General features: G+C 37.5%; 1 protein-coding gene across 1 annotated transcript in view; it reads left to right on the top strand.

Moving 5' to 3' along the window:
- Positions 1 to 14782, top strand: part of Cntnap5 (contactin associated protein family member 5) — a 772002-nt gene that overhangs the window by 706287 nt on the left and 50933 nt on the right. The window contains exon 20 of the mRNA XM_047547046.1: positions 13861 to 13991. Coding sequence (XP_047403002.1) covers positions 13861 to 13991 — 131 coding nt within the window. The remainder of the gene's footprint in view (positions 1 to 13860; positions 13992 to 14782) is intronic.

The following is a 14782-nucleotide window of genomic DNA, read 5'->3' as shown; positions in this document are numbered from 1 at the left end:
TAATTGTGATGATAATTCTAGTTAACATTTGTAAATGTTATGGTTGAAATGCTCTTAAAATAACTTAATATGGCTTCAACCTCACAGTTTTATGAAGTAGATGCAGTGAGCACATCCATTTGGCAGATAGAAGGTAGTGCACTGGGTATTTGTTTGATCTGCCTGAGGTCTCCCAGGTGAAGTCTCAAGGCATTGAACTTGGACCCAGAAAAATTGGTTTGAAACAACTACTCTGTCCTTCCTCTCAGAAAAAGCATGTTGTGTATACAGGCTCACAGTTTGAACTAGGACACAGTGTCATGGATTCTGTCATTGAAAAGGGTACAGGGCATCTTCAAAAAAACATGGTTTGTGTCCACTGTATATTATAACCAGTCTTTTGGTTGAGGAACAGAGAAGAACTAACCTGAAGGTACTATTCCTAACTTACTATAAAACAAAATGTCATATTATGTGTGAGTGTCTGAATTGAACAGGTCTGCTATCTTATCTGCACAACCCCTCTTTGTTCATGACTCTCAAATAAACATTTTCAGTCTCTACTTCTCTTCAAAATTTTAGTCTTTCATTGCTTGCTATTTGTTTACCATTTTTAGCTAGTAGTATCCTATGTAAATTTTCTGGTTCTTACTTGATTTTTCTCATGTTTTAAAATTTCTTTTTTCTTTCTATATTGTCTTACTTAAATCTATTTATTGACTCCTTCTTTCCTTCATTAGATTTATATTTATTAACTACCATGTGTCAGGTGTCTTTGATAAGTACCTAAGATGCAGAGAATTAAGAAACAGAATCTCTGTCCTACTGGACTTCACATCCAGCTGGAAGAATAACATATTTATAAAACATCCACATTAGTAGGAATATAATTGTGAACAAATTTCATGTGAGAAATTACAGGGTACTTTATTCCTTTTTCAATACTATGTGAGTTCACTTGAAATGGGGGATGGCGGTGGCAAAGAAGTCTTCTCTGAGAGATACCTGGACTGAGATCTGGGAATGTGTGGGGTTGACTGTGTTGACTATAGCTGACTACAATAGGAAGAATGACTTATGCAAAGATTTTCCTTCAAAAAGGTTGGTGTGTCAAGGTCTAACTGGCCACAGAGAATGAGAGTGATTATCTTGGGAAGTAATAGAGAGCAGGCTGTCTCTGAGTCATCCCTGGACCTAACATCCCAGGATCCTCATTCTTTTCTTTTCCTCCATACATGCAACATGCCACCAAATCCTGTCTAAAATGAACTTTTCTTTCATCCAATCTTGCATGGTCTCTGCCTATAGCTTTTCAGCTGTTTCCCATTCCCATCCATCCTACAGTTTCCCTGAGGCCTGAAGTTTCTATTTATAAATTTTCTAAAATACATCTAAGGATATCCTCAATATGAGAATCTTCATGACTCTTCAGACTCCTGCTGTATAAACTTAGGTTCACAGTTTACCAAACTCTTCAGCATCTGATCCGGTCTAGCTAAACATGGTAAATTAAATCTCCTTAAAACGTTTCACACATTCTCCACTTTTCTCTGAAATATAATGTATTGCTGATTAGAAAGTGTTTCTTGAAGAGCTTCAGATATATTTTCTAAATATTGGAGAAACCAAATGCAATTACATTCCTTCAAGATAGGCACAATTTTCAACTTTGCCTAGAAGACCAGACGTACTTGACATAGTGGAAAAATGACATTAGTTTTTCTCCTATGCGCAGGTTTTCTGAAATGCATTCATTCATCTGGCAGGTATTTAAACATCACTTATTATGGGGAAGGAGTAGTTGGGGAGAATTTATATGTGGATCTCTGTTGGGTGGAATTTAAGGACACTAGCAGGGTATTCCTGAAAATACAGCTAACTGACCGGTTGACAAAACTCTGAGAAGGCAGGCCAGGCTTTGGACTTCATTATGTCGCTATGTAGGGAAGTTTCTCCACAGTGCAGTAGCACTACCACAGGCTTGGTGGAGAAAGGCAAATTTGATGTTAATAGGGAGAGGATGCTAGAGAAAGTATGGTTAATGGGAAGATCATGTAGTTTCTCAGGCATTTCAGGGTTAGTGGGGGGATCCTCTCCAACAAACTGGCTTCTTCTTTGTGCATTACTTGTTCCTACAAATCCTGGGACTTTTGCTCTGGGTCATGACATTTGTTTAGTTTGTAGATGAAGATTCACCATCTGTTTTTCCCTGTAGATGTGAGCTCCACCAGCTCAGAAGCCTTGGTTATATAGTCCCAGCACTCAACAAAAGATAGGCATCCAGCAGGCACTCAGTACGCACACATAGGCTAGCTGCCAATGAATAGCCTCATCATATCACAATTCATTGTCATGGCACTACTCATGATTTCTGAGCCCAGGTTTTTCAGTCCTGATTTTCTCATCTGTGACTCTATGGAGAATTACTCACATTATATTTGATTTTATCCCCCATGGGCCATTATTCATGTTTACATACTACTTGACATTCACCCTCATGGTAGAGAACAAATTTCCTTGTTATTTTTCTCAGTGTATATGAAATGTTTAAATCCTTGCGAGGTTAAACCATATAGTGTCAGCCAAGTGTATGATATGTGTATGTTATGAGTATGCATGTGTGAAAGAGCATGGATAAGAGTGGTGGGCAGGGGATGTTCTTTATCATTCTTTCAGGTTGATTTATACCACATGTTCAGGAAAGTAAGAATGAGGACAAACATAAGAACTATCCTGGACTGCTATTATCATCTTTTCTCTCTGTTGTATCTCAGCTCATTAAGGGAAGATCCTTCCCTAATTCCCACCTACCTAAATCCATGGTGTTTTACAGGCTTAGAGTTTAAATCTCTGTGCTACCACCAAAACTTTAGATGAAATTTTAACTTTATTGAACTTCATGTTTTTTTCATTTGTCACACAGAATAATAACAACTATTGTAAATCACTGGCACTGCCACAGTCCTGATGGTGGGGTCAGCTTGACCTCATGGGGATTGGGGCAGGATTCTCAGAGTGAGTCAAGAAACAGACACTGTGAGCCTGCACACTAGGGTATCCTCAAATGCCACTAAAGCCTTCCATTGACTGAAATGTCATGCATAAACACATAAGAACCTTGCCCAAGGTTTGGCACAGAATATACACTCAAAAGAACTCATATTCCTCTTCTTTGAATGAGTCTTTCAGATGAAAAACAATATTTCTATTTATCAGGCCATTTTGGGGGTAAAAAATAATTAGTTATCTGGAAGGAACAACTTTATGAGCAGGGTCCCTGTCTCTGCACAGGTAGGACTCCACAGGTAGAAATTGTTGTACCCCCCCACCACCACTTAGTGATAAAACAAGGTTCCCCATCTGATTGACTCTGTGCAATAAATACAATCTTGTGGTTAGGTCTTCATGACTTTGCACTGTGGCAAACGTCTGAAATTACTCAAGAGCTAGTTATGCTATTTGTTAATGATTTTAGAAAGTGGTTCAAGAAATCATCTCTAATTGACCATCATTTATATTTTCATTTAAGGAAATGCCTGAAGCACTCACTAACTGCTCTGTCTTCTCCGCACTTGGCAGACCACATAGTTCTGACAGATACTGAGAAACATATGACCTTGGAGTACAGATAGCATTCCTATAATTTTCACATCATTAAATCTTAGAAATCATCACTCTGAACCCCCAAACATTTCTGAATGTTTACTAAGTAGAATGCATAATATTAGATATAATTTTAGAGTTGGCTATTAAATACTGTTTGACTCAGCTCCCTGTTATATGGATATGTTTGTGCTGTGGGTCAAATACCACCCAGCCAACTCCCTGGAATATTTTTTAAAGCATACCAGTACTGCCATTCACAGTAACATTTCCTTTGAAATTTTCATAAGTAACATTTAGAAAAAATAAATGGTGGGTTTAGGAAGATCATAGATAGAGGAAATGGCTTTCTTGAAGATAAGAGTTTTGTTTCATATTCCAAAATATCCCACAAATATTGTCTTCTACTAACTTCTCACAAGCATACCCACTCTCCACTCAACCACAAGATAGACACTCCATTCTGTTTTCTGCCTCACTGCTATTAATAAGCTCTTTTGTCAAGTAAAACTATTTGTGTCAATCTTCTCCTCATGACTATTTTTTATCTGGTCTTCAAGACCGCAAATCAGGTCTTAGGTCCCCTGGCAAGGCTTCTCTGATTTCCCCAATCTCTCATGTGAGTAAATTACTGCCCTGTATTTCTCTTGTCTGTCATCGCCAGCTTATTGCTCTGAGTTGCTTGCTAGACTGTGGATATCTCAGCAGAAAGCACATCTTGCTTCTCCAACAGGTACTCATAACAGTGTTCCAGGTACAACATAATGGATGTTGACCTTCTGTCTGTGGCATGTTGATGGAGGATCTGCTCTGGTTGACCCCCTGCACAGGGTGTTACAGAGATGGAAAAAATGGCATAAACTCCTTTTAAGAGAGAAATAGTGGCTCTCAGTGGCATTTCAGCCAACCTAGCAGCAAGTCACAATTTGTGACTTAAAATTTCCTAAATTTGTATCACCCCCAGTATCAGTGGTTATGGAAACTTTAAAAACATATTCAAACACTCAAACACACACACACACACACACACACACACACACACACGTAACACTAGTTACAAATATTTTAAAATTTTAAGTGTCATGATCAAAAGTGTCTATATCCAAAAGCAATTGGATCATAAAAAGTGAACATAAAATTTACAAAGCTGCCTCATCCTAAATCCTTTAAAGTCTAATTACTATGTTGAGTCCTAATGACTATTGCCTTCAAACCTCATAAATCATATACAAATAAGAAGAGAGAGTTTTTTAAGTGTATGTGAGCTTTAATTGGGTCTCAGAAGAAAAAAAAACAGATCTTCAGTAGCTCAATGAAATCTCTAAGCACATAGAACATCAGCCAGTCTCTCCCTGGGAATTTTGTTGACTAACACATCCTGTGAAAGTTGAATTCAACGGATGGACCTGTACAGTGGAACTTGTTTAGATTCACCAATATCTATGTATACATATATAGATGTAGCAAATGAAAAATAAAAATTAAAGAAATCCCTAATTTTATAGTTCAATGTATTTTTCTCTTTTATTGAAGAAAGGCTCCTATTCTATGAAGCAGGCAATAGGGAAACGGATCAGAAGAGAGTGCCAAGGAAGAGTGGTAATTGGTCTGCCTTCACTGGCAGTAATGGGACTCTTTTTCTATGCAAATGTCTGTTGAGTTAAAGGTAAGACAGGTTGTGGGATATTTTGTGCTAACGTAAACAGAAGTGCTGAAATAGAAGAAGATAATTGTTCCTTATTAAAGTGCTTAGAATAAGGCTGAATAAAGTAAACCAGAACCTATAGGCTGCATAGGCTGGAGGATTTGGTACCTGTTTATTACTTCCTCTGAGAGTTTTCAAGGTTGTTTTTGAATAAGAAATGAATTGAGCCCTAGAAAACCATCATAGCTGAGTGGATCTGGGAATGCTCAGCGCTTTGTGGTTACTGATTCATGAGAAATTCTCAAATAGCTGAGAATATGTTCTTCAGGATAGCTGATTCTTTTCTTTCTAATCTGTCCTCACCTTGCCCAAGATAGAAACTATGGAGAACAACCTTAATGTTTGCATTTGCAGGGGGAAAATGACTTTATCTTTCACAGAGTTTGCATTTTTTTAAGCGCAAAATGTCTTTTTGCCAAGAAGTATAAGAATGTTAAACTTTTAAAAACATTTGAAATCATCTCAGTGCATTTTGTTAAAATTTAACTTGACATAAACTGAATATACTGAAGGCGCACAAATTGATGATTTCTCAGGTATTTACATTGTGTCATAATCAATTTAATTAACATATTCATGCTATGCATTGGATCTCCAAACCTTGTTCATCTTCTAGCTGGAAGTTTCTATCCTTTGCCAATATCTCTCATTTTCTTCACCCTTCCCCTAGCAACCACCATTCTTCCCTTTGCTTCTGTGAGTTCTACCTTTGCAGTCCACATATAAGTGTAAAAGTGGGTCACATGATGCTTTCTGTATCCATCTGCCTTTCTCCACATAAGCAGTTTTCCCAAAGGATTGAAAGTTATAAATGGAAGGTTTTCCTATATTTTCATAATTCAATAATATTACACTGTACACATATGCCACATTTTATTTCTTTATCCTTGCCTCAGTGTACACATAATTTTTCCCAAATTTGAACTAACTGAATCATGCTGAAATGAACATGAGAATATAACTATCCATCTGTGATGCTGGTTTTATTTCTTTTGGATATATATCCAGAAATGGGAATGTTAGATCACATGGTAGCTCCATTCTTAATTTCTTTACAAATATTCAGACTGTTTTCCGTAAAACAGTCTTAGTCTTTAGGTCCTTTGGGTGTAAACCAAGGAGTGGGATAACTGGGTCAAAAGATGGGTCCATTCCAAGTTTTCTTTACAAATATTCAGACTGTTTTCCATAAAGGCTGTACCAGTCTACATTCCCAAGGAAACTGTGTAAGAATTCCCTTTTATTCACACCTTTGCAAACACTTGATATCTTTCATCTTTTCAGTTATAGGCATCCCAACAAGCATTAGGTGATACCCATGGTGGTTTTCATTTGCTTCTCTGATAAATAGTGATGTCAAACACCGTTTCACATTATATTGCTCATCTGTATGTCTTCTTTGGAAAATTGTCTATTTAGGTCATTTTTTAAATTATTTTTATTTAGCTTTTAATTTTTTACAGACTTCATTTTGATTCATTGTACACAATTGGGGTACATAATTTCATTTCTATGAGTGTACACAATGCAGATTCATACCATTCATGTAATCATACATGTAAACAGGGCAATGATGTCTGTCTCATTCCAACATTTTACATACCCCCCTCCCTCTCATTTTCTTCTACATATTCTAAAGCTCCCCCATTATTCTCTCATTCTCCACCCTCACCCCCATTATATATCATCCTCCACTTATCAGGGAAAACATTTGGACTTTGGTTTTTTGGACTTGGCTTATTTCACTTAGCATGATATTCTCCAATTCCATCCATTCCCATAATATTATTATTCTTTATGGCTGAGTAGTATTCCATTGTGTATATATACCAGAGTTTCTTTATCCATTATCTGTTGAAGGGCATCTAGGGTGGTTCCACAATCTAGCTATTGTTAACTGAGCTGCTATAAAAATTGATGTGGCTGTATTACTGTAGTTTGCTGATTTTAGATCCTTTGGGTGTAAACCAAGGAGTGGGATAACTGGGTCAAAAGATGGGTCCATTCCAAGTTTTCTTAGGATTCTCCATACTGCTTTCCAGAGTGGCTGCACCAATTTGCAACTCCACCAGTGTTTTTCTAACCAGGTAGTTTGTTTGTTTTTGCTATTGAATTATATGATTTCCTTTTATATTTTGAATATATCAGATACATTACATGCAAATATTTTTCCCATTCTGTAGGTCACCTTTTCATTTTGTTGATTGTTTTCTTTGCTGTGCATAAACTTCTTAGTTTGGTTTAGTTCTACTTATTATTTTTTACTTTTGTTTTCTATGCTTTTGTTGTATATCCAGAAATCATTGCCAAGACTGATGTTACGAGTATTCCTTCCATGTTCTCTTCTAATTGTACAATTTTAGACTTTACATTGAAGTCTTCAGTCCACTCTAAATTAACTTTTGTATAGGATCCAATTTTATTTCTTTTGAATGAGGATATCCAGTTTTTCCAAGACCAGTATCTGAAGAAACTCTTCTTTACCCCTTTGTTTATTCTGGGTACCCTTCTCAAGGATGATTTTGCCATATCATGTGGATTTATTTTTGAGTTCTCTATTTTGTTCCATTGGTCTATTTGTCTGTTATAATACTAGTACCATGCTATTTTGATTATTGTTGTTTTGCAATACGTTTGAAAGTAACAGATGTGATATCTTTAGTTCTTTCTTCAAGATTGCCTTCCCTCTTCAGGATCCCTGAAATTCCATTTCCTAATGTTAGGAGTTGAAAAATAATTATATTTAGTGCAAGGTGCATAGGTTGTCTTTTCAATGCCATGATAAAATGCCAGAGAAAATCAACTTAGAGGAGGAAAGATTTATTTTGTTTCATGATTTCAGAGTTTTAGTCCACAGTTAGTTGACTCTATGATTTTAGACCTGTGATGAGGCAATGCATGATGGTGGAAGGGCAATGCAGAGCAAAATTCTTCACTTAATGGAAGCTAGAAAGCAGAGAGAGAAAATGAGAAAATGGTTATAAAAAGTATCCATTTTAGGGCACTCCCCCAGTGACCAATGTCATCCAATTAGACCCCACGTCCTACAGGTTCCATTGCCTCCCAATAAAAACATCCAACTATGAATCCATCAATTGCTTAATCCATTGATGAGTTCAGAGCCCTCATGTTAAATCATTTTGTAAAATTCCCCCACTGAACACAGGTGCACTGAGAACTAAGTCTTCTACACGTGAATCTTTGAGGGACATTCCAGTTTGACCTCATACACCAGGTAAAATATCTGATACATAGTGGGCACATTATCACACAAGGTATGTCAGTTGCTTTAGTCTCTTTCAAACTCTTGAAAGATAGAAATATTTTATATGGCTATTTGTTTCTCTGGTGTCTTATACAGAGCAAACATTGAATAAACATTCATTTAATTTGGGGAATGTGGTGATAACATTCTGCAGAGTGGTTATTTTATTCAATAAATGTATTCTGTATACTAAGATAGGCCATATACTATACCTTGTAGATACAATGATGAAAAAAAGCAAATATACATCCTGGAGAGTTTGAACTCAAGAGAAGGAGAAAGACAAAGGAGCCATCATAAATTGAGATTGTTATTACAAAATGGGAACAGTGACAATAACGTGAAGAAAACTAGTGTTAGTCATAGGCGCAAGTGGAGATCTGGGCCACAAGAACTGGGTCTCAACAATGCAGGGTAGTGTGCCAGACATTCATATGAAAGCAGTGTGGAGGGGTCTGTTCAGCTGAGAAGAAAACAAAAATAAGACTAAGCAAAGTCATACAGATTCATAGAGGAAGAACAGTTTTTGGGGGGAGGATACAGAGTGCTCAGGTGAAATTAACATATGAACAATATGTATGTGATGACATTGGAAGAGTAAGAATATAAGGTTAAGAAGTTAAACATCATGAAGCATTAGGAATCCCTGGGATCTTTTAGGTACTATAGTCACATGGCCAACTATGTCTTATAATGCACACACTAATGGTAAGTGTGGGAGACAGGTTAGAATAGGTATACTAAATGTGAGACAGTAAAACAGAAAATGGTATTCTTGAACAACAAAGGGACAAGGATCTTTACCTAAGATCTATTTGAGATGACAAACTGAATATTATTTTGACTTTTCAATTCTTGATTTATAACGGGATATAAATAGCAAAATACCTTGCTACAAACTACTTGATTTCCTTTTCTGATTATTAGGGCATCTTTGAAAGCAGGCTCAACATCTCCCAAAGTAAGCACAGTTTCTCTGTAACCTATAGGGCTCTTTCCTGAGTCAGTTTTGTCTACCTGGACATGTACAGAGTCATCATTGATCAACTTAAAGCCTAATCAGACTCAGTGATAAACTTGTCAGATGTGTCGTCTGGAGTGTGAGGGTACCAAGGATCAGGCCTGAGAGAGGGGCTGTGCTCTGGGTTCTGGCTTGTGGGACTCACATCAGTAATATAATAAGTTGTCTAGGGAAGATGTTACTAAGTCCCAGTGGTATGAGTTGTCTCTTTGAAGGGGCAAGTATTTTCCACTGTCCTCCTGAGAAACTAAGGAATTCTGTTGGTCAAATGAGGCTGTGGGGTAGGGACAGGATGGAAGGGGACAAGGCAGTAACAGTGACAGAGCGGCTCTCTTAGTCCTTAATCCCACTCAAGCAACTCCAAGTTTATCTGTTTCGTTGCTAGTTCCCACTTGAATAAAGTCTTCTGATTTGAAATATATTTCAAAAACTGGATTTATAATATAAGGCAAATTCAGAGGTATGGAACCCTAAATACTGACAAGAAGTATGACACTCATGACAGTTGGTGACATGCAAACCTAATGAATTTCCTGAGACCTGACATTCTCAGACACAGGTGAGGAGGCTAAACCAGTGTAGGTTCTGCTCAACTCCAGATGGGACCACCAGGAATTGTTGAGTTCCTTTGGCATGCCACCTTTGGGATTTTCCAGGTAGATGAACACACAATTCTAGACCAATTTGGTGAGACAATATCTCAGAATGATTGGTCTCTGGTCTTACTGAACATAAGTGCTACCCAGAATTGGGTTGTTCCCTAGCCCCTCCAATTTATGGAGTGCTCAACATGGACCAAACCCTGGAAATGAAAGATGGATAAGACACATCCTGAGCTCCTAGGAGTTTACAGATAAATGTGAGGAATCTGCAAATAGACAACACACAGTACATTTTTTAACAAAGGTGATCAGAGAGCCTACTGGAGCAAGGTCAGCCTATAGAAGCCAGAGAGTGCTTCCTGGAAGAGACAACTTTGTGCTGCAGTCTGAAGTTTAGTGGTAGAAAATCTAACCAGAAAGATCATCATGGAAACCATTCTGGTCAAAGATGATCACTCAGGGCTATTGTGGTCTAGAGGAAACTTGTGATCTTTAGAAACAGCTAGATTTAGTTTCTAAATCTGACTCTGCACATTGAAAAGTTACTCACTTCACAGAACCTCTGTTTGTTTTTGTTTTTTTTTTTTCTTTAACTTTAAAATCAAGAAAATAAAAACAATCTTTCAAATGAAAGCAGAATAGTGAACAGGAAGCCAATCATGATGAAATTTGTCTACTAAGCCAGGGAATATAGCTCAGTCCAGAAAATTCAGAGAAATGTTATCAGAATGTGATTACCTTCCCTTGAAAGAAGATTACTTATTGTTATGTTTAAGTCACTTTAAAAAAACATATAGATTTTCTACTTTTGTTTCTTTTAAATGACATTGATAATATTGGTATTTAGTTCTAAATAAAATGGTATGGATTTTGCCTGAAAACATTTTTAAAAAAGAAAAAGAAGCTAGATATAACTTGAGTGCACCAATATTAATAGGACACTTTAAAATTTTTATAAGTTACTTACTGTTAACAAAAGGTCATTCCATTATAAATATATGTATTCCAAGAGCATATTTGGAAAAAAACAACCCAAATGAGAAGCAAATCAGATTTATTTTTAATTTACAGATTGTGAACATCTTATCTCTATCCATACGCACATGCAAAATAATAGGTGATCTTTATATTGTAGTGGTGTTAATAAATATTAACAAAAGAAAAAAAAAACTATTGAGACCAAATAGAAGAGAAATAAATAACAATGTATTAGCAAAATTCTAATGCACTCTCTGTTAGGACAGTTAGTTTATTTTTTGTCAGTCCATGGTATACAGGACTGTAAATTGCTGTTTTTACCATTGGTGCAAGTCTACATGTGAATAGGACTGGGAAACACTATAGAGAAGATGGAAGTAGGCAGATGAAGCAAATAAGAGAGGCAGAGGAGGGTCAGAGAAAAGGAGAATTAGCTCTGGGACTGAGGATTCTGCAGAGACAAGTGAACTTGAAAGTACTGGACAGGAGTCTCAGTGACCTGCTAAATCTCCAGAGGGCAGCCTCTTAGTTCCCTGACCAAACAGCTGAAGAAGATGCTGCAGAAGGTGATTAATTCATTCCTTGCACCAATCCACGATCCTTCTCATCTCACCCCCATGCCTCCCAAAGATTTATTTTAAAAAGTTCTGGATTGAATTTTCTCCTCTTAGGAGTCTGGGAAAATGAGTTAACAAGGGGTTTCAGAATATGGTATTGTGGTACTTTGAGGGGCATGGATGTCATCGGAATTTCTGAGAAGTTAAGAAGTACTGGGCATTAAAAGAACTAGTTAAAGTGTTTTCATCACAAATTAGGATGCTGGAGATGCTTCAGAGTACTGTAATGGAAAGGGACTGATACCTAAGATACCTCAGAGTAACGGAGATTACTGATACCTAAGAGGGATGATTGTGAAGTCCTTGTTAGTAAAGATGTATAAAATGGAAGCAATTTCTAAAACGGAAAAATATGTAAATAACACCTGTGCAAGCATAAATTACCATAACAGTAAGGAATCCAAATAGCCTGAAGAATGTGGTATTTATCACCATGCCTGGCATATAATTATCACACACTGATTTACTTTATTGGGTCAAATTAAACATTAAAATATCCAAGTTCTTAGAATTAGAAGGATCCAGAAAAAAGCAGATTTAGCTATATAAAGCTTTGTCTGTTGACTGACTGTTGGGTGATGGTATTATCGCCCCAAATCATTTTGTTCCATTTAGTCTTAGACTATTTTGAAATGTTATTTCACATTTATGCACTCTGAAATTTCACAAGAAGAAATTTATTTTTAAAACCATCTGGGAGGGAAGGAGTGGGAAGAAAGGAGGGCAAGAGGGAGAGAGCAGGGTGGAGAGAGAGAGAGAGAGAGAGAGAGAGAGAGAGAGAGGGAGAGGAGAGGGGGAGAGAGCGAGAAAGAAGAAAAAAGAAAAAAGAAAGTTCCAGTGCTTGGGTAAGCCCTGAGATCAGTCACGGACATATGGTTTACTCATGAACCTATTGTTGTCCTGTGGCAGTTTAGGAAAAATATGGATTGGGAAAGTCAAGAAGATATTTCTGGAGAATGACAGACTAAAGGGATCAGGAAGAGTCACCTTAATGCTTCTTGGACCAAATTTGAGTAAATGTACCTTTCTGTCTAATGACCTCAGCTTATGACACTATTCCTTGATTGCAAGTTTTCCTGTCCCTCTGTATGCCCACAAAAAGTTTTTGGGATCTGTGTGTAAGGCCTCCAATGACACCAGAGCAGATGACCCTTGGAGTGGGAAAATAAAGGACATGCTCTGTACACTTGGGCTACTCGGGCTCAACTGCCTCAGCCAATCATGTTAGAGAGAGGGTAAAATAAAAATCATATATGAAAAAGTAGCCACTCAATAAATGTTTATTCTTCCCCACATTGGTTTTCTCATACAGAATGATTTTCAGACTTTTAAAAATATGGTCCATAAGTAATCATTTTGCATTGCGATGTCATATTTCCTATCCCTCCTTCTCTCTCTCTGTCTCTCTCTCTCCTTCCTCTCCTCACAAAACTAATTCCCTTCTTGTCCTTAATATGTCTTTTGGGATTCTCATATTTCCTTTCCAATTCTGTTCCGTTTTGTAAGAAATGTCGACTGAGATGCCTTAAATTGATTTCCTAACCTCCAGAGGATAATGAACAGCTATTTGAAAAACACTATCCTAGTGAAATTTGAATGTCCCCATGGACCATAAGGGGTTAAAATGGGTCACTGTACCCTAACCACACCACACAACAATCATCAGAGGCATTTTATATCAGCAGATGAGAACGCCAGGAACTTTTCCTCTTCTTTTTAAATCTAAAAGGATGAAGGCCAGTGGGAAGAAGAGAGATACAAGAAGTTGTAGGAAGTTAACAGAACAAAAAAATATCTTAACTATCTTTTACTAAAATTTCTCACAGTCCAATCACAAATCGAGTTCGTGATGGGTTTGTTTTTCAAACTGACTTTTTAATTACTGATAACACACCATAAACACATGCTTTAAATTTGCTATTTGGACCATGATGAACACATATAATATATTTTAAAAGTTTAAATTGTGACTAGAATGAGACATGAGTCCCTAGAAAATGGAAGCAACTAGTTAAAATGACAGTCTGACCATGCCTCTGCATTTTGTAATTACTATTCTTAATTCTGATTTTTATTTTTTTTCTTTCAAGGAAGTTTACAGGTTCGCTATCAGCTAGGCAAGGAAGAAACACATGTATTCACCATCGATGTAGAGAACTTTGCCAATAGAAAGATGCACCATCTGAAGATTAACCGAGAGGGGAGAGAGCTTGCCATTCAGGTACCTTGCTTTCGTTCTTTCTACTCTTCCAAGGTGCGATGTCTCCTCAGTCAAGCTATTCTGAGCTTCTGACCTAAGCCAAGTGCAGAGCCAAGTGCTGGGGTTATCAATATGCAGCACAAGGCCTCAGTCTTGGACCAACGCTCACAGAGGCTCTCAGAGGATGCGCTCTCACTTCCCACTAGCTTCAGCATCACCCCGGGGACCGCATTAGCAATGTAAAATCTCAAGCCTCACGCGTAGATCTACATATTCCAAAACTATTCCAGAGGGGTAAGCAGAAGGTAACTCTAACATTTGCTTGAGTTTGATAAGTAGATTATAGTGGGGAAGGCACATAGGAAAGAGGACTCACAAAATGTGCTAAGAGCTATGGGGTAGTGAGCACAGGTGATATGGGACAGGTGAGTGGGGCACAGGTCACAAATGGATCTCAGTACTACCTCCTGTTTTAGTCAGCTTTCTCACTGCTGAGACTGTAAGATCTGACCAGAACAAATGTAGAGGAGGAAAGGTTTATTTAGGGGCTCACGGTTTCAGAGGTCTCAGTCCATAAGTGGCTGGCTCCATTCCTTGGGTTCAAGGTGAGTCAGGACATTATGGCAGAAAAGTGTGGCAAAGGGAATCAGTTCACATAATGATCAGAAAGCAGAAAGAGGGAAAAATCCACTCTCCGGATACAAAATATATACCCTGTAGCCACGCACCCAATGAACTTCTTCCTCCAGTCACACCCCACCTGCCTCCATTACCACGCAGTTAATCCCATCACAGATCAATTCACTGAGTAG

This window comes from Sciurus carolinensis, chromosome 3 (genome assembly GCF_902686445.1).
Source record: "Sciurus carolinensis chromosome 3, mSciCar1.2, whole genome shotgun sequence".
In the NCBI taxonomy this organism is placed as follows: domain Eukaryota; kingdom Metazoa; phylum Chordata; class Mammalia; order Rodentia; family Sciuridae; genus Sciurus; species Sciurus carolinensis.
Note: the sequence above shows the minus strand (reverse complement) of the source record. Positions and strands in the feature narration are given on the sequence as shown.